Source organism: Sparus aurata, chromosome 13, assembly GCF_900880675.1.
Source record: "Sparus aurata chromosome 13, fSpaAur1.1, whole genome shotgun sequence".
Taxonomy (NCBI): domain Eukaryota; kingdom Metazoa; phylum Chordata; class Actinopteri; order Spariformes; family Sparidae; genus Sparus; species Sparus aurata.
This window is the reverse complement of record NC_044199.1, coordinates 5402294-5422603: the sequence shown is the minus strand read 5'-3', so window position 1 is coordinate 5422603 and position 20310 is coordinate 5402294. Positions and strand designations below refer to the sequence as shown.

Genomic DNA, 20310 nt, shown 5'->3' with positions numbered 1-20310 from the left:
GAAACACACCTGAATTTAGTCATTAAAGGTAATTATAACTGTATTAACGCCAATTTTTTTTTATTACACTGGTTTTATGAAGGAAGAGCACACATTTTGATTCTCACATTCATTCACTTTTATTGTAGATGTTTAAACCATTGTTAAATGTATTGTTTATCTGTGAAGACATGCACAGCAAACAAGAGAATCAGCAAACTAAGAAGGCAAAAGAGAGCTGCTGTAGTTACTGTTAGTGTTATGGATTACATTATCAGATTACATTCAGATTGCAAATTACTCAGCAAAAAGACTCATCAGAGGATTTATTAGTACATGAGATTTCCACAGGACACAACTTCTCTCCTCCAGATTCTGTATTTACATCAATAAAACAAATCCTTCAAGGGGGACAAAAAGTTTAGCTTGAATCATGTCAATTAAAATGATATCTATCTTTGCAGATAAAGGAGATGAGAGGGGTTTCTCTTATATTTTAAGATCATGTGCACTTTGTATTGCAGATGCCTAGAATATAAAGAAATCTGTCCCAAATTCACGTTCAAGTTGTACGATTTATTCATGTTTTTACAGTAACTAAAGTGCTCTCCCTCTTCCCCAACACAGGAAACGTGACTTAATGCAGAGTGTCTCATTGTTTTGAGATAGCCACAGATATTTATAAGCATTTTACAGTTTGATTTGAATCTAGAGCAATAAATTCAACATTTAACAGTAACTATGTGACAGTGTTTTAATTCAGATACACGATTCCAGTGTTTTTGTATTTATGACATGGTGTTTGGAGCACGCACTAGCTGACAGCGCTGCACTTTGAGCTTTAGCCTCGCTCACAGATGACCTCGATCACGCTCTGCTCCATCGGGGACGGATCCAGGCAGCGGTGGGCGGAGCTCCCCACTATCTCATCAAGCAGGAAGTGCACGAGGTTCTCGTCGGAGACAAAGCGCCACAGGTACATCTGCAGGTAGTGGCAGTCCACCTGGATCTGCTGCAGCCCGTAGCGGCCGAAGGTGCGCAGGCGGACGCACTCCAGGAATGTCTTTAAACTGATTTTGATGATTCCGGTCATCACAGAGACCTGGGACAGCAGAGAGGTGAGTGAGTGTGCTGTACGTAACAGATGACTTTCACCGCAGACTGACGAAGACCTGCACTCACCTTGTTGAACTCCACTGAACTGAAGATGTCAATCCTCTCAGAAAACAGCTTGTGTATGTTGCTCAGTAGATTAGTATCCATGGGAGCACTGCAGGCAGACAGAAGAGAAACCACTCCAGTGAATCCCAAATTAAAAACAACGACCATATTCTTATAATTAAAGTCAACAACTGCCTCTCCTGCAGTGGAAGTGAAAGAGGTAATACAGATGAGCTGCATGTGTCTGGTTGTTTATGCTCGTCACACACAGCAGGCTTGTTCGAGATGAACTGCGCCTCGGCTGGAGAGCAGACAAGCAGCAGCGGACGGCGACGAAAACACAGTTTTCCAGCAGACTTCTGTCTGTCGAGGACTTCACAGACACACTCGCGTCCTGTCAGATCAGCTTCAGTGTATTCAAATGTTATCAGACCATGTTTTAGTTTGTACTCAACTGTTTTAATCATGACACTGTAGAAAATGATATACAGGCAATCTGTTATTTCTATTCACAGATCAACATCCATTTTACATAAATTCTCATGTAAATCAGCTTCATATTAGTTTGCTGCTGTATATAAAATCTGCTGATAAATAAATTAAACACATTAATAGTCAAACATGGAGAAAAGAAATACAAGACAGAAGCTTTCAATGATTGATCTGTCAGATATTTAGACTGTCAGGGTTTCACTTTAACAGTTTTAAGTGTTTGTGTTGCTTTATACTTCAATAATTAAACCAGTCCAATGTTTGTAGACAACAGACAAGAATAAAGATTTAAAGCCAAACTAACACGATTAAAATCTCTCAAATTCAGTCCAAGACTTGTTCCTTCTCTCTTTCATACAGTCTGATGCCATGTAATTATAATAGAATGCCGTCATTAAACCAAACAAACACAACACTGTGAGAGAGCCGCACTTTGTTTCATCACGTCTCTGGTCTATTTGTGTCTGATTTACCTCGGAGTGTAGCTGGCAGCGTAGCGAGCTTGTTGCCTCGAGCTGCTGTAAACAGAAAAAGTCCTCTTGCTGGAGTCACTGCTGTGCGCCTTCCTCACACCTTCCTCATACAGAAGACCAACCTGCAGGGGAGCAAAGAGAGTTCATTAGGCAGCCTACTCTAGTGCGGCTGTAGCTCAGGGGGAGAGCCACGGCTGGTTATCAGAAGGTTGCTGGTTCGATTTAGGGCTGCGCAATATATCGTTTGAGCATCGCCATCGCGATGTACTTGTGTGCAATGGTCACATCACAGAGCCTGCGATGTAGGACGCAAATGAACTCTACTGAACAAGGGGAACCTAACACAATCAAGTTAGTTACTATGCCCCTGCACATGGAATGAGTCACTGGTAACAACATTGAAAAATGAGCAACGAACAAGAGAAAATCGCGAAAACGAAGAGTTGGTGCCAAAAAGAAAAGCAGCTTCAGTTATCTGGAGTTATTTCGGCTACAAGAAGGATGTTATTGACCAAACACGTGTTCTGTGGCAACAGTGCCTTGCATCTGTTGCCACAACGAGACGTAACACAACTAAATTGTTTGACCATTTACGTCGGGGCCACACAGCAGAGTCCTGCACGGGTCTTATTTTGAAAACCCGGCCCCCACACGCCATACTTAAAACTGCATCCGACCCGTTTTCCTACAGTAGCACATTTCGCATCCGAGCCGACCCTTTTGTTAGGGACGTCCGACCTGCACCCGAAGGAAAATTAGACGGACGTAATTTTTAAAAATAAAAGTAAGCCAGCATGGGGAATGGAAGTTCTGGGAGAGCGCAAGCACGCATGAATGAGCTCATATGAAATATAAATGCTTATCATTTTGAAATGCAGTATAACATAAAGGGCCATTCAGGTCATCTGATGAAAATTCCTGTATTTTTTCATATCGCAATATATATCGCAAGGTTAAAAAAAATCTCTGTCAGTTTTTTCCAATATCGTGCAGCTCTAGTTCAATTGCATGTCGAAGTGTCCTTGGGAAAGATACTGAACTCCAAAACTGCTCCTGATGAGCTGGTCGACACCTTGCATGGCAGCCACCGCCATCAGTGTATGAATGAATGTATGTATGAATCGCTGTAAGTTGCATTGGACAAAAGCGTCTGCTAAAATGTACAAAATTTAAAATACATGCTGATGAAGGCGTAATGAGGACAAACTGTCACCTGCACATCGATGGAGGTGGTGTCCTCCACCACTCTCTTCATCACAGCACGGACGTTTCGTGGCTCGATGGTGTTCACCCAGTCTCGTGTTTCCACGCTCTTTCTCAACATTTGGGAGATGATCAGACCCTGAACCTGCAAGAAACCAAAGTGGGAGATTTTTCCTGCATTGATGTCTCAGTTTTCCCTCAGTAAGAAAAGTAACACAATGTCTGTAGAAGGCGAAAACTTACTTTTACATAATGGTTTAGTAGTTTCTGTGCTGCCTCCCTGGCTTCAGCACATAAAGATGTGACGGGTGTTACTGGACTGTGATGCTGAGAAAGTACAAAAAGTTAGATAGTGACAAGTATTAAACACTGTATTTTTACAGTGATCTTAGGTGCTTTTCTGCTGCATTTATAAGGTGACGCGCCGTTTACCTGCGCAAGGAACTGTTCATCTGTGAGGGTGAGTATGTAGGAGATGGTTGAAGTTTCGTAGTCCAAGCAGAGGCGAGAGAGCAGCAGCAGAAGGGCCGGAGGAGTCGAGCCTCCCTTATCTCCCGCGCTCTCGCAGAACTGGCGAGAAGACTGGCACACAAACTTTATGAAGCTCACCACCAGACTCTCACGCACACCCTGACTGCAGAAGTCACCCTACGAGGGGGAGAAGACGGAGAGAAACAGCTCACTCTCATGGTGCAGGATGTCACAAATTAAAGGAAGCGGTCACACCATTATTTAATCACTTGGGGGGGAAAACTGTTAATTTACCGCCCTATAAATGAAATCTATTCACCTTGAAGTACGGCTTGTTGGAGAATGTAATGTCCTTTGCTGTGAAAAGATGCACAGATGCGAGCACTGACTTAATCTGATTGAGAATAGAGGCGGACAGCGAGGAGAGCAGCTCCGGCAGGCTGTTTGGAGCATCTCTACCAGAGGCTGCCCCCCCTAGAAGAGATCCACCTCCAGCCACTGAGGCGCTGGCCACAGAGAGCCGAGGTGTGGCCAGCGCCTGCCTCACATCCGTCAGGCTGTCCATGTAGAAGCTCTGCAGGGCGGCGAGGTACTGCTTGACTCGCTCTGTTGCCGCCCGGATCACGATCCCCGTCCCCTGGTTCGGCACGGCGGAGCCTGGCAGCAGCTTGGCCACGGCCTGAAGTCTGCGGTGGAAGCGGTCCAGTGCGCGGACCAGGAGCGAGTTATCTGCGACCCCTTTCTCCTCCTGAATCCTCCGCTCCACGAGCGAGAAATACCGAGCAGCCAGATCGTCCACAAAGGTGTGCAACTTCCCATTTGCCATCTGGGGAATATTTTTGGATGCTAGCTCGCCTTTCTGAGCATGGTTGATGAAAAGTTCCTGATAGGATGTGATGACTAAACACAAGCTGCTGACAAATTCGTTGCAGCCTCTGTCGATGAATTCCAGGATGTCAGTGTTTGAGGAGGGAGACGGTACGGCGCTCGTTTTAGGGGAGGTACCACTCGGAGATCCAGGGGCTGCAGCAGGTGACAAGCTGCGTGCCGTAACATCTTTCACGGCCAAGGTGGACGGGTACGGTCTTATCTCTGCCTCCAGACCCTGGAGGTCTGACTCCAGTCGAGACCGCGCATGGCTCAGAAATTTATCGCAGAGCTCCTCCGCCGGCTCATCCAGCTGTAGCAGCAGCTCCACACACTCGGATAAATCTTTGGCACTTGAGCCACCATCCCTGAAAGACGACAACAAAACGGGTAGAAATAGATGAGCTGGAGGAAACGTGAAAATCAGACCCAAATAAATCTCTCACTGTGTCTCCAATCTGATGTGAGTTTGAGCGATTCCCACCTGAACTTCTGTCGCAGCTCCTGTGCCAGCTTGTCCATGATGGCGTGGCAGTCGTCCTGAATCCCCTTGAAGGAGGGCAGGTGGCTGTACTGCTGCAGCACGCAGCGGGCACGGCGGTGCGATCTCACCGCCTGAGCGTAGGCCTGCAGCTCCAGACACTTGTTTAGTCTAGCAGGCAGCTCAAACAGAAACTGCAGCTTCCTTAACAGAGTGTGAACGCCTGAAATTAAACATGCAGGGACGAAAATGTCAAAAACCAATAACCGCCATCAAGTCACACAACAACAAACTGCCTGTTTAAGTCTCACCTGAGAGCTTTGTAATCTGTGCGTGCTGGTCTTGAAGAGTTCCACTGATGCTGGCGCTGAACTCGGTGATCGCTGCCATGTTGGCGGACAGGCAGTCCATCTCGTCCTCCATCTTTTTGAAGTCGTTCTTCATCTTTCTTATAGTGTCTGGAAAAAAAAAACGGACAGATGGGTGAATATTTCCAGATGCGCAGAATTTCCACCAAACATACACTGAGTGAGACGCTCGCTCACCTGTAGCAGATATGAACTTGTTGTAGTTCTCATACACCAGAGTCTGCATGTCACTGTCCAGAGAGCGGATCTGCTTCACCATGCAGGTCTCCTGGTCCATCAGCTCCGCGAGAGAGCACTCCCGTCTGAGCTGCAACACGACACAGAAAACATCATTGTCACACTTCACAAGGTCAAATTAAACACTGCTGAGTGTAACTTCTCATAAAGCAGCTTTCTTCTAATAAGATATGTTGTCAATAAAGTCTGTAAATTCAAAAATAATTTGTTGCTCTGTTCCTGGGGTGGCCTCCATCTTTTTTTCCCCAGTTAAAAGTTTGTTTATTTTAAATTTGGGAAGTTTGTCCTTACTCTAATCGAGGGTCAGTGGACAGAGGATGTCACTCACTGTCCCAATTGCAGGCCTACTGAGGCAATGTGATCGTAATCATATAAATACAATTAATTTGATCCATTTCCCCTCCAAAAAACTGTTATAATAATGGAAGTTATTCTATGTTTGATGGTGATTTCTTGTGGATAAATGTGGATTAAATTCCCTGTACTATTTGAATGAACAGTGGTTGATGTAGGCACTGTTTAGTAATAAAACTGAATAATAATCCCATTCAGTTTTGTCATTTTTAAGTCTTTATTCCAAAGTGATCTTCAGATGCATTCCAGAAACTGAAATGAGCTGCAATTCAAATATCATAATTGGTATTGTCAGCAGTGTTAACAGTACATCTCACAGTACAGAGGCCGTTATGTGAGCTGTGTCACTGTGGTAAACAGGTAACACAGGTAACATGTCAGCAGTTGGTCTCTCACCTTGTTGAGGAACAGCTCGGGGTCGAAATGCGGCCCGTTGATGTCGCAGGGGTCCAGGGACTCCGGCTGCTCCTCGGCCTTTCCTTCCTCGTTCATGCCGTAGTAGAGCTTCAGCATGCCGTGCACCCTCCGCCTCCTGCTGGGGTCGCCGTCCCCGGCCACCGCCACCGAGCCGCCGGCCTCATCGTCCATTCTGCACACCGGCCGGCTGAGAAACGAACTGATGAAAGGACGATAAACAAAGATGACGAGCGTCCAACTGGCAGCAGAAAACTGACAACTACTTCCTGGAAACGTTAAATTCTCGCTCCAAAGTCACTGATAGTCTAATATTTCAGTTGTCTACTTGCAATAAGAAGGTTTTTCACGACAGTTGAGAGGAAAATGTTCTTTTTCTCCCAACAACACAAGCAGCTAGCTTGACAACGTTACTATTTCCGGGTTTGCAGCCTATTGGTGCTACGTCACCAAAGAGTGTGTGTCGCCAAGAGAGATGACTGCTCATACCTGTGGAGCTGCTGTACGGCTTGCAGATAAGCCCGGAAGTGTGCCACTGCGCATGTCACTGTGCGATACAGCAAGTAAATGAGCACTTATCAAAGATGCGCGACTAAGATGTTTATTGGCATTTATTTTATGGCTAAACAAACGAAATAAACGAAGTCTCTTTATTTTCATGACTGAACAAACAAACTGACCTTAAAGGAAAACACATTTTCAGACTGTTTTACTTTGTTTACATGTGCTATATGTGTTTATCTAGCTTCAAACAGTGTTCTCGGGACGTTATTTTAACTTCTTTATGCTGTTATGGAAAAAATACATATTTGAGTTTGTATTATTACCTCATTCATATTTTAATATGAAAACTACATAGTGCCCCTTTATATGAACTTGGGTATTGATGGCTGTAGATTGTCAGAAGGCCGACATCCCCAAAAAGCTAAGATATTGTGTAAAACATGAATTAAACACAATCTGATAATGTTTGATCCTTTTTGATGTACTGCATATTCAATTGATTTCATTAAAATCAGGGTTTAAATAATGTACGTAAAAATGTATCAAGATTTGTCAAAAACAAAAATGTACTGCCAAATAAAAGCCTACTGGTTCTATAACATCACACACATAGTTCCAACAGTGACAATATGTATAACTTCAGTATTGGCTTTAGGTAGTGAAGTAGTAAACACACGTTGTCACATATGTTCAGAGAAATGGGCCCATTTGCATCTGTTTATTAAAAAAAAAAGCATCAGAAATGTCTTAATGAAGGCAGAAGGAACCACAATACACTGTTCAACAGCAGCCCAGTGTAGTTATCCAATATCCAATACACTCACATCAGCTAGGAAAAGGTTTGAAATGAAATGCATGGTCTACTTAAAAATGTGGGAAATATATTACAAAAAACACAATTCAGTATTTTTTTAAACCATAGCAACAACAAAATGTCCATTCCTGGTTGATAAAACAGTCATTCAGATGACAACTCAGTACAAACAAAAAAAGGCACTTAATGCTTCTATAAAGTGATTGCTTGACCAGACAATGCTTAAAATGACCTACTTCTTCACTTCATTGTGTACAAACACTGACGAGTATATGAAAATGAAAGTAAAAATATCCTCTCGTAAAAGCTAACAAACGATACAAAAACATCTGCAGATGTACAAGATTTATAAACAGTGTCTTAATATTAATAGTGCAGTATCACATCATGGTGTGTAGTCTGTCGGAATGGCTATTCTACAATGTGACATGCATAGTGTAAGTTAGCAACAATATATTGGACTGCTGCTGCCGTGGTTAGGTTACAGACTGTAGCTGACGTATAAACAAGTCGAAGCATAGAAAGGTAAAAACAATCATGCTCGGGAGAAGTCAGGAAGAATATACATAATGCCACCACATCTCAGGTCGGGACGTACGTTCAAGTGGAAGGCGGTATTAGAAAGATGTATACCTCCTTTCATGGCTATTAGTGAGGTGAGCTTGTTTGTTAAATATGCAGCAAAGACAGAAAACTGCCTGTATCAGCATTAGGGTGACGTTCAGAGAGACGTCGCGTGGCGGACACCGACGTCCGTCTCAGTTATTAAGGTAGCAAACTGTGCTGCAGCATGATAAGACAGGATTGCTTTGGTGTACAGACTGAGATTCAAACAGCGGTTCTCCATCAGTTCGGCTTCAGCATCCACACAGAGCACATCGTCGCCAACCCGTGAAAGCCATTCATCTCCGAATTTGGTGGTTTTTGATTATGCAGATGAACTGAAGCATTGAAAGATCCAGTGTGTAGGTTTTAGTGGCATCTAGTTGGTAAAGGGTGCAGACAGAACTAGATAAACACCCCATCTCTCCTCACCGTCCACACACAAAGCCTGGCAGACCCTCAGCTTCTGATTTGTCCATTCTGGGCTACCGTAGAAACAAGGCGGTGCAACATGTCTGACGCAGGAGAGGATCTGCTCCCTCTACAAGATATAGAGGCTCATTCTAATGTAACAACAACACAAAGATTCTTCATTTCAGGTGATTACACACAAATGAAAACATAATTGTTTGTATTATATTACATTTTGCCGACAAATCCTTCACACTGGACCTTTAATGTTTCTTTATTTTGAAATTTATAACCCACTGAAGGTGCACTTTCCAGCTAAATATACAACCTCTCTTTGTTTTCATGACTGAATAAACAAACTGACCTTAAAGGACAACAACGATTTCATCCTGTTTTACTCTGTTTATATTTGGCGGACCCTGCCACCTTTTCTAGTGTCAAACCTTATTTTCCTCAGAGAACAGCTGGTTTATTCAGTTAAAGAAAAACTCCAAAACGACATCGTGCTCCTTTAAAAAAACCCCACAGGAGTATTAAACAATGGTGGCGGTATAGTGTTACAATGAAAATAATAATGAGTGATTTGTATTTGCGATCTAAACAATCATTTCACATGGAAATGCATAAATGTAGGCTGCAGTTTAGTTGAGTTGTTGATTCAGTCGGTTAAAGTAGAACCAATAAAGAGGATATTTTTAGTCTTGTTTGTGTTAAAAGTTGCACAAGTGCAGTGTTGCATCAGTTCAATCTTGAAATTCAGGTCTGGATGAACAAATGATAAGTCACGTCAAGATCTGAACACGGATATCCTCTTTGAAAGGGAGTTTTTATCAGATTAATTCTTCTACAACTTTGTTTATGGTTTGGCTGTTTATTTGCCTCGAATTTGTTAATTTTATCGGTGCAAATCGATTCATGCTCCCCAACTGAGAATGTGTGACCAAAACATCCCATTAGTTTACACGTTTTCGACTACATTCACACGGTTTCACTTTTTACAAATAAAAAAAAAAGCGAGCCGTGACATCTGCACTTTCTTTCCACGATAACCAGATGCACCGATTAATCATGTCGACATCTTAAACGAGTGTACTTACAAGAAACCTCCACATCCCAGACAGTGTGCTCCCATATGGACTCCTGATGATCTGCAACACCAACCGCTACACTATTCTACCTCTACTTTTCTTAAGTGTCTTTACTCTTTCGTGAGAACAAGGCACTGGCAGTTTTTTGAGAAAGCAGAATAGTCGGGAACACGCCCTTTAGATCGTCGCCTGAAACTGTTTGTCATGCTGACTGTAAAGAGTTTGTGGCAACTCGTATTGTGTTCAGGAGAAGTTACAAAACGTCTAACGTCATCCGGGGATATAAATCGAAGTGTTCTTGATGTTAAACCTCCAATAAAAGTGGAAGTAAAAAGAGGTAATGCAGTGGTTATAGTCAAATGAGGTTTAACATATTTGAGTAGTTGCAGTATACACAGCTCCGAGTGCTGGCGGAGGGTCAATAAGGTCATGATATGATATACAGTCAATGATGGAGTCACCGTCTGAGGATTTCTCTAAGGCTTGACTTACAAATCACCTAACGAATAGCCACTTCAGTTCAACCTTGGAAGCATCGCTGTTAATAGTTTTGTTTTTCACATTACTGTACTTTTCTCAATATACACAACTTCAAAAAAGATAAATATTGTCACTCACACTTAGATCCCTCGCTTGGTCCTTTTCTTGTTCATATATTATCAGTTAAATGTCTCGAGTCTTTAAATCTCAGTGTAAAATGTTCAGGTTTGGTCTCTGAGCGGCGCGGGGCCGAGCTGAGCGGAGGGTTAACCCTGCTCCAGACTCTCCGTCACTTGCACAGCCGAGTACGAGGGTGCAGACGCCTGTCGGGTGAAGAAGGACGCAGCTCTTTTCGGCTTCAAGCGCTTGATTTCTTTTCCTGGAAGACAAATATTGTTAAATTACTCCCAGCTCGCTCCAGAAATATTACAACGTAGGTGTTAACGTAACCTTTAAACTCACCATTGTCCACGTAGCTGATAGTGTTGAGTGAGTGGACCCGATTGCAGACGACACTGTTCTGCCTGCTCAGCATCCCGCGCCGTCCTCCACGCCCGTTCTTCTTGCTGCCCTCTTGTCCCGCAGGCTGCTGAGACTGACTCACCTCTCCGTCCATTCCAGCTGCAGCTCCACCCTCTGACGCGGACTTCAGCTCCACACAGAACTCGATGAACCCACTCATGAGCTCGGCCTGGACGAGAGGAGACAAAACAAATGATTAAGTCTGATCCTGCGAGCTATATAATGAAAAATTGACTTTGTGATGGTGCATCAGGCTTGGATTAGGGCCTGGTGTGATTATCTATGACTGTCTCCGTGTTACATAATAACATCTCTTCACCATCTGGTGGCTCATACTGTCATTTTCAACCCAACAATCATTGAGTCAGGACGATGCACATGTGAGCTAAAAAATCTGTTAGAATTCAACCTTAAATATCAACTTTTAAGCTCCTCTGAGGACAAAAGGGCGCAGCAGCTGCACCTGATCCTGGAGCTCTCTCAGACACCAGGTGCAGTGCGTTCTCTAGAGATCGCTGCGTATCCTTATTTGAAGCGAGACACTCATAACATGACCACATCTGGCACCAAACTCTCCAGCAGCAATATGTTTCTTAAATTGATATTCAAACAACAGTAGAGATCAACCATGACAGGCATGACTCATCAACAACCAATCGACACGATGAACTCAACAGGTCTGAGGAAATTTGAGGCCATTGTATGCTGGTTGATGACACTCCAACATACAGATGTAAATGTACGGAGTTAAAGGGTACCTCCACAAATTACTTTGTTTACAGGTCTTAAAAAAAGGTCTTTTGTGGCTCCAAATGAAAGCTGCATATAACATGATGAACTGCTTCTAGTGATGTCACTCAGTGGCTAAATTGGATTATGGGTAATTTTGGCACCAGCTTTTGCACTCGAAATAATGTTTCACCTCTTTTATTCCACACATTCTTCTTCCCTTTATTCAGGTGTAACCACCGGATGTTGACAACGCGTCGGAATTTAGCACGTTCACCTCAGTCTTATGTTTAGATCAAAGCTGAGACAGCGTCTACTGGAAGGTTTACACATTCCCATTTCACAAAAGCGGAATCTTAGAGGGTTTAAGTTGACGAGTGGAAAAGGGGTATACTATATAAAAATGGTGGTTACCCCTGAAGTATAATCCTGTCTTACGATTTATGGATTTAATTTGATCTCACAGACATTAACTTACTTGTTTGGAGTAGATCTTCAGTAACTTGTTCACAGGAGTGCCGTCTTCCTCTCCGTCGAACTCCAGCCACAGAATGTGTGAGTCCCCCTCCTCCTCTGGGTAGCTGTGGTCCCAGGAGAGCTCGCTGAAACGCAGGCCGAGCAACACGTGCTGCGAGGAAACGTGTTCAACAAGACAAATCAGGATCGATGTCATGAAGAGAAATGACAACTGCCTCTAACATTTCTCCAGAGTGCACGATGATTATACAAGTATGCACACGCTCAAAGTGAGACACTTAGTGTTGTTGATTTAGAGAGCTGCTAACACAGCTGCTCACCTTCTCTTTGACATCCATCACATAAACTCCTTCCAGGCAGATGCCAACATTCACAGCTTTGCGTTTTCCCCTTTGAAGAATCCCTTGTGCTGGTTTGTCAATCTCCCCCAGGAAGAAAGCGCACCTGTATGTATGGTTCAGGTAAAATAAAACCTCATGAACTGATGGAAGGTACGTAAATAAACTGAGGTAAACCTAACTTTTAGGGAAAAACATAGAGTATACATGGCTCATTATTTTATTCAAGTCCTTACCCATAATAAGGCAGAGTGTGACATGTGTTGAGGTACTGGTGTAGGAGCTGTGTGGGCGCCGGAGAGTCTCCTGCAGATGTGCTGATCTTTTTGTACGCCTCCAGGAGGCTCTGCTCCAGCCCCGCCTGGCGGCTCGACTTCCCTCTCAGAGTGGAGAACAAACCTCCGCTCCCCATCACAACGTGAGCGGGCAGAAAGGAAGACAGCTTCTTTTCTCTGTGGAGATGAAATGAGGTTACGATGTTATAGATTTAGAGCATCTTATATCTGCAAATCTAGCTCGGTTATATTCAGTACATATTTGTTTTGCTAACATTTACTGTTTAATCCTTTGCTTTGTTTGCTCTGTCGTTACGATTAAGAAGACTCCGGCATAAGCGCAATCTGCTTGTGTGTGCAACTATATTCTCTACATTTCTCCTTAACTCATCTGTTTTCTTCAGTCTTGCAGATTTTGCAAAAACTCAACACTACAGATTATTTTCCTTTCCACAATCACTTAATGGAAAGATTTTTATCTCCTCAATAACAACCACTCACACCACAATATAAAAATATCTCTGTAAGTGGAACAATTCCGTCATAAATAACGTCAACTGATGATTACTTAGAGATCTGATCATCTGCAGCCAGTCCTAATAATAAGAAGCAGGATTCCATCAGGATTATCTAGTATTTAACTGTGTTTTCCTCCTTCTCAATGGTCCAATCACGTCATATCCTGAGGATGTGATTCAACTGTATTCGGGACATGTCGATCATCATGTCATTTATGTGACTACTGGTGTACTTTTGGGATGAAGTCCTACTTCTGTTTGTTTTGATGAAGTGCAGACATTGAATAGTCTAATTTGGTTTAACACCAAGTTAAGGAAGAAGATCTTATTTTCAGGATGATGTACAGCAGTTAAAGGGAAGTGGACACAACAGACACACGGTAAGACATCATTACAACACTGTCAGCAAACAAATACTTCCTCCTAAATATATAAATATCTGTTTAGAAGTATGTTAATAACTGTAGCAACCTGCAATGTGTGTCAAGAGTAACCTGAGTAAGAAGAGTGTCTACACTCCTTTGTGCAATTATACGCAGGTCCTGAGAAGTATTCATAATTCTCAGCCCTTTAATTACAATCAAGTCTTCGTCAAGTCTCTTTGATAAGAGAGACGCACTGCCGTGATCATCTCGCTCCAATCAAAATGGTATTTTCTGCATTCTTCCACATACCACTCACAAACTAACGAGCAATTGTAAAACACTGCCGTGGCACAATGAGTGTTCTCATCACATTAAAAAAAAAAACAAAGCCCCTTCAAACAAAAGGAGCACTGCTGACCTTTTTCACAATGCCTCTAGATTTTCATCAAATTACAACCTGTTGTCGCTGATTGTGCCGCAGCACTCGGAGCTCCTCCAGCTGCCCTTTAGAATATGTGGGTTGAGGGTTGTGAGTTTGGTCATGCGGTTTGTTTTTTTCGCACAATAAGTTGAAGCGAGGCGTCCTTTCACCATTTGACAAAATAATAGCAAGGGCCGTTACACACTTCTTCATTTTCGAAAAAAGGTGAACCAAAACCAAGACAACTGTGAACTTCGCAAAAAGCTTTCCAAGCAAGAACAGAAGGTGAAGCAGGATCATGTGTTAATGATCAACCAGAATAATGGCACACAACTGTGTGCATGAACAAGTGAATGTGGATATAGATAAACCATAATTATATCTGAAAAGAACATGTGCTTTTTTCAGTTTCTACTTCAATGATAGGTTTGAATGACACCATCTGTAATTTACTTATTTTTCGAAAGGTCCAGAGAACATTAAGTGGAATCAATCCGCTCACGGTAAACAAAATTAGGAATCAGAAATGCAAATAAAACCAACATGCAGACTTGTGTCTAACTCACCTTATAGTGGTAGTAAATTGTTGGCTGTCAAGATTAGTTCCCTCATCAAGAGCAAGAGACAAAGCTCCGAGACCCGTCCAGTGTTCGGGGTCGGAGGGGTATCGACCGGTGAGAATGTGGCTTCTGGCCTCCTCGTACAGAAGCCTCAGCACAGCCTCGTCTTCTATCTGCTCAGGAGGGAGACAATGACAACGATTATCCAACAGTTAATGGGAAAATGTACACAAAAAAGAAGCTTTAAAAAGGGGACAGAAGGTTCAATAATTAACCTTATCATAAAGCCCAATCTGAGTTTATTGTGCGCTGCCGGGTTGACTAAACTCCAAGTACCCAATGATAACACTAACTAACACTGATGAATGGTCTTGCAGAGAATACGGGGTAATTGTACCTGCAGCTCTTTAGATTTGGGATAAAACACATTCCGACGGAACTGGAGATACGGTTCGTCTGAGGGGAAGAGCAGAGAGAGGACAATGACACGTTAGGATCAGGCACCATATTATATTATATACTGTATTGTATATTGAGTTTGTCCAGTCATCGCTGGATGAGAGAGCTGTGGTAGCTCCCTCCAACCCACTCAGCATCCTGTACTGTCAGTGGAAGCCCCACCCACTCACAAAACACAACAACATGCAAGTGATTATGCAAGACTGATGACAGACGGTGATACCTTTGTTTTCTTTTCCTTTTTTTTTTATAACATTAAGCTCTCACTGTTGTGTTTTTTTGTTTTTTTTGGCAGCAGTGATGCCAGGACCTGACACAACACAAACAATCAAGTGTGGGCTGTTTTACTTTGACTGTCAGCGATGACAAATAACACCAGACTCTGAGTCAGTGCCTGACACCTCATTTACAACTCATCAAAACTGTGTTACATTTCACCAGCAGTCCTTTGTGGCTAACACTTCTGACAGAACAACAGCCAACACTTCCATATACTTTTGTCTTCTCCCAGTTAACAGAAAGTTGAATATTTCAACTTTTCTTACATCTAGTATTCCTTCACCCGTACTGAACTACATAGTGGACTGTAAAACCCATTTATAAATCACTGCATCATGACAAGTGCTGTAATCCTCGATAAGAACATCCTAAGGAGATAAAAATATGAATCGTTATTCCTCATGGTCATAAAATGTGATCACTGATGTTTACGATCATACTTGCAGAGCTTTAAAACTGCTGCTATATGACACTGTAACATTATGAGTGTTTATAGCATCCCTATTAATGCATTATGCATGAATAGATTACATATCTGCTACACTTTACAGATCAGAGATTCATGTTGCAGTTTCTGTTTTCATAAATGCACAATTCTGTTTTGTGCGAGCTGTGGTGGAGAGACAGTAACACAAAGAGAGGATCTGCACCACACATATCGTCTTTGAAAGGCCTGTATGAGCTTCAGATGAACTTGATGACACATTTTTATACAGAATGAGGACTGTGGATTTTGTCACCTTCCAGTTCACATTAGGAGGGAAGCTTTTCACAGCCAGTGTGAACAGGAGGAACAATTACAACATCATAGTAAAAATAGTTTGAGTGCACACACAGGAAGTGACAGACTTGAAAAACTGTGAAGGTTTGATTTCATCTTAGATTGAGGCCTGTAAATGACCATTAGTTCCAAAACCAATTAAATCTTATTGACTAACTAACACGTCTATACAATGTCATAAAATAATCACCATATTGTTGACACGGTTACACGTTGCCTGGTGGAGTTCACTGAACATCCCTCATCCTGAATACTATCTGTATGAAGATCTAGGCGAAAAGATCCAACAGATCTGCCCTTTACTTTAAATTATCTGATGTGGTCTAAATAAATGTGGTAACTGTCCAGTTATATCACTTCACATGCAGTAACAGCTCGTTCTCTCTAAGTGGTTTCTCCTCGTGTTGTTTGATTTTCGAGGCGTTTCAGCCTTTTAACTTTACTTGTTCTGTCGTGGGAGTTTATTGCTTACAATCCAAACTCCCTCCTTTAACTCTTATTTATTCCTCTCAAACCTGACAGCATTTTAACCTTTATTTACCCCGAGTAAACCACTAAGCACCAGCAATTTATATGAAAGCTGTAAATCCACAGGGAACAGCTGCAGAGAACTGCCTGTGCTTGGCTTTAGACAGACACGCTGTTGAGAAACCAGGTTACTGGGAGGGGGAGAGCATCAGAGAATGCATTTCCTGTGTTCACACTATGATAAACTGACATTTATACACAGCTTGGAGGTAATCATGGTTATCTCTTACACAACACTGTTTATTTCAACCAAAGCTGGCATTCAGAAATGGATAAAGTTTATCATGGCGCAGACTGAAGAGGACGAAGACTTTGTTTCATTGTTTTTTTGTTGGAGTTTTTCATATGAGGGCAGCGAGAAGGGACAGTAGTCATCACAGTAGCCTCACTTGATTTAACTGTGTAATAATTCTTACAAATAATCTACTGTTCAACCGATCTACAACATAGAGACTTGTTGACACACAACTAACAATCTCTCTTTTCATTTCTTTGCACTGCGATTGCCGCCCACGTGTTTCTTCTCTCAGTGGATAGTCAAGAATCTATGTTTCTCCAGCAGAAATCTTTCTGTATAAAACAACAAAATTGTACAATTCTTGTGCTTGTCAACGCATGGACACGCAGACTGAACCCTCACCTTGTGATATGTCTTCCTCTGAGGCCTCAGTGAAGCGATACAGCAGGTCCTGCCACTGCCGGCACAGTTTGTATGGCTGATGCCTTGCCTTCAACTGCAAATCTGAAGAATAACGAGGAGGCAAATGTTACCGAGTGAGACGTGTTTGATTTGTTCTGCTAACATCAAAGTACAGCTGAGGTAAAACTGCCACTCCAAGGGAAAACCACAAAGTTAAAGCAATTTATTTTCTGTAACTGACCTGATTTTTAAACTAAATTATTCCTGCTGTAACAGTTGAATACATATGTTAAACATAGTTCAGAATCTGTTTGTACCTTTTTATTCCTAATTTACATAGTACAGTTATGTATAAAGGCTATATCACTTGTTCAGGCAGCTGGACACACATCGTGCCAAAGATAAAGACTTGCAGCATTTACAGTACGTTTGTAAAAAGTCTGGGGAAAAGTTCTTACCGAGCAGTGGAGAACAAAGCCAGAGGGCGAACACATCCTGTACACACTCGGGAATATTAAGAGCCTCACGAACACTGCGGGCCAACTCCTGCACATTGACACTGCCAAGTCCTTCCACTGTTAGGTGTACTGCGCTCTCACCAAACAGGTATATGAGCACATCTTGAGCTGTGAGAACACACAAATAATAATATTACAAAGACGATTAGGCCAAGAGAAACAACACCACTTCAAAATGGAAACCTTCTTTGAAGTTAGTTTGCTACAAAAACAAATAATGCACATTAGGAAACCCTGAGGAGTTATTTTGTCCTCCATGTTGTGTCTTTGTCATCATTTGCTGCACCGTACCACGGGAAAGTGTCGCAGAGGAAGCAACACTTCCTCTTTGTGAGTGGTCGTCCGATGAATCTGGCTGGAAAGTGCAGTCATCTCCTTCCATCTCTAATCTGAAACACAATGAACAAACACGAAATCAGCCACAAAAGACAATAACAATACACAAACGGTACTTTATATTACAGCATATTATGACAGACAGGATAGGTCTGTGCATCTGGACTCGAAAAATAGGCCAGAGCAGTATTAATATGTGCGATGGGTGAAAAACATCAAGGATCAGAGTTATCTGATATTTCACATGGGAAATCTGTAAGTCCCCATCTAATTCAGGTGTTTAGGAGACCCATTTTTACTCCAAAGCTCCAGAAATGTTTTGTGGACATTAAAACTTTACCGGATTTTCAATCAGTTTGGGGGTGAACTTATATTTTAACTGTTAACCTTCTAATCTAGCCATGCAGAATACATCCTATATGCTGGAGAGAGTCCTTAGGTCTAAATGTGTGATGGGAAAGGACACCTCCAGAAATGTGCAATTTCTTCATGTAAGAACTTCATGATTTCCTATAATCTAGTCATCTACATTATGTAAAACTGGCTTACCAGAGTGGCCTATGATGGTGTGCATGTGTTTGTGTGTGGTGCTCATAGTAACAACAGCTTAATATACCTTTGAAATATAGAGTCAATAACTGCGTCAGAGATGACTTGACAGTTACTACCAATATTAGTATCCTCACTGACATTATGCAACCTCATCCACATCCTTTAGTCATGGTTCTATAAACAGGTAATCAGGCTAATTTAGCCACTGTCTCAGTGTGCACCAGCGCCACTAAGTGGTACCACACTGGAAAAAAAGACCCTGTACGACCAGAACATCCCAGCCGACTCCTGTTGACCTCACCCTGCTGAACTGGAGCTGTCGTTTAGCCCCAGCATGTCACTGTTATTCAGCAAAGTTTATCTAAGAATAGGGTTTCAATAATGATATTTAAGAGGAGGTAGATACAGAGACATAAGAACAATAACCCTAGGGCCGTGGGACGAGGGCTAACCAGCTAGCTACCTAAGTTGTCATATACATGCCCAAACAAACGCAAACAATGGTTGCAGCTAACATTCCAGGGAACTATTCAACGACACTTAATTGGATATGGTTAGCTGAAGGGCAGGACAAGCGACTAGCTAGCTAACAGAGTGTCACTAACCGTTACTGCGTAACTTTAAGACATAATAACACATATCCAGTCACCGGCTGACGACAAGTTTGTCGCTCGAAGTGGTTTGTCAGCTAACTTATTTTATCTTTTGGTGTTTACCCAACAGCTTAAAATACTGCTAATAACAAGTGGGGGAACAAAATGTGTCCGGCGTCCACCTACCTGCCAGCTGTGGTGGATTTCCCTCCACTTGCAGCCGATTGTCTGGATGTGATCCTGCTAATTCTGTAAATACTGTAGCTAAATACATCAGCTAGTCAACGTTTCGCTGTTATTTCCCTGGCTACGGCTAGCCAGTTGTCTAAAACTAGCTTTCCGGGCAGCTGCAACAGTTAGAGTGTGCGACCCTGGGACGATTCGCTCACTTTGAACGACTCTTTACTGGGCGTGACAGCCACTCGGGGAAGAGTCGAGACCCCCCTTTTTAAACGAGGTATCTATGAATAAAATGGTAAATTCAACCGCTAAGAGCAAATAACCCAAAGTGTTCGTCGCGAGGTCGTTTGAAAGTACGATGACTTGACAGACATTGTAGGTTTCGAACGATTCTTTACGGGACGGGTTCAAAATGGTCGGATCCTGAGAACGAGTCAGAGAATGATTCGAATGTGTGAGAGCGCGTCGTCCTCGCGCCACGTGACCACGTGACGTCATCGCATCTGTAAGCGCTCAGGCAGCAGATTAATTTTGTTTATCTGCTCTGGAGGCTGCTGGTGATAGTTTGCAGCTTAATTTAAACCACTTTTATTTATTTATTTATTAGAATTTCATATTGCAGATATGGGGACACAGACTCATGGCTGAATAACAAAATAAAAAATAAATAAACTGCAATTTAGTCAGCTGAGAATGTGGCAGTGTTCAAAGTCAGTCAACAAGGTGTTGTTACGTCCTTGTTATAATGCACTTCAGGTGAACAGAAATACCTGTTAACTCTAATGCACTCAATTAAAGCAACATGCAAAGGTTGTTGTCAGCCAAAGCCTCAAAAATAA

The 20310-nt window shown here is 42.4% G+C and overlaps 2 protein-coding genes across 2 annotated transcripts; both read right to left on the bottom strand.

The window, feature by feature from the left end:
* Window positions 1-100: 100 nt before the first annotated feature.
* vps51 (VPS51 subunit of GARP complex) lies at window positions 101-6968 on the bottom strand. Its single transcript, XM_030437640.1, has 11 exons — window positions 6483-6968; window positions 5673-5802; window positions 5439-5585; window positions 5131-5350; window positions 4099-5014; window positions 3741-3956; window positions 3552-3635; window positions 3319-3453; window positions 2106-2227; window positions 1162-1249; window positions 101-1081 (listed from the first exon to the last, which is right to left on the bottom strand). The coding sequence occupies exons 1-11, from the start codon at window positions 6672-6674 to the stop codon at window positions 821-823; spliced, it is 2511 nt and encodes an 836-aa protein (XP_030293500.1). The 5' UTR covers window positions 6675-6968; the 3' UTR covers window positions 101-820.
* A 725-nt stretch (window positions 6969-7693) lies between these two features.
* Window positions 7694-19680, bottom strand: frmd8 (FERM domain containing 8). The gene is made up of 11 exons (XM_030437641.1): window positions 19478-19680; window positions 18102-18199; window positions 17751-17918; window positions 17293-17394; window positions 15003-15061; window positions 14612-14778; window positions 12703-12918; window positions 12449-12572; window positions 12130-12279; window positions 10863-11091; window positions 7694-10779 (listed from the first exon to the last, which is right to left on the bottom strand). Exons 2-11 carry the CDS (start codon window positions 18190-18192, stop codon window positions 10667-10669), a joined length of 1419 nt encoding a protein of 472 aa, XP_030293501.1. The 5' UTR covers window positions 18193-18199; window positions 19478-19680; the 3' UTR covers window positions 7694-10666.
* Between the last annotated feature and the right edge of the window lie 630 nt (window positions 19681-20310).

What these genes read in the sequence shown, in the direction of transcription:
- vps51 (XM_030437640.1), bottom strand. Translation starts at nt 6,674, where the DNA reads ATGGACGATGAGGCCGGCGGCTCGGTGGCGGTGGCCGGGGACGGCGAC. An exon ending in ACAGATTACAAAGCTCTCAG is followed by an intron (nt 5,351 to 5,438) that starts GTGAGACTTAAA and finishes GTTTAATTTCAG; the next exon opens with GCGTTCACACTCTGTTAAGG. An exon ending in ATGAACAGTTCCTTGCGCAG is followed by an intron (nt 3,636 to 3,740) that starts GTAAACGGCGCG and finishes GTACTTTCTCAG; the next exon opens with CATCACAGTCCAGTAACACC.
- frmd8 (XM_030437641.1), bottom strand. Translation starts at nt 18,192, where the DNA reads ATGGAAGGAGATGACTGCACTTTCCAGCCAGATTCATCGGACGACCAC. An exon ending in CTCTGCGACACTTTCCCGTG is followed by an intron (nt 17,919 to 18,101) that starts GTACGGTGCAGC and finishes GTGTTCTCACAG; the next exon opens with CTCAAGATGTGCTCATATAC. An exon ending in TGATGGATGTCAAAGAGAAG is followed by an intron (nt 12,280 to 12,448) that starts GTGAGCAGCTGT and finishes GTTTCCTCGCAG; the next exon opens with CACGTGTTGCTCGGCCTGCG.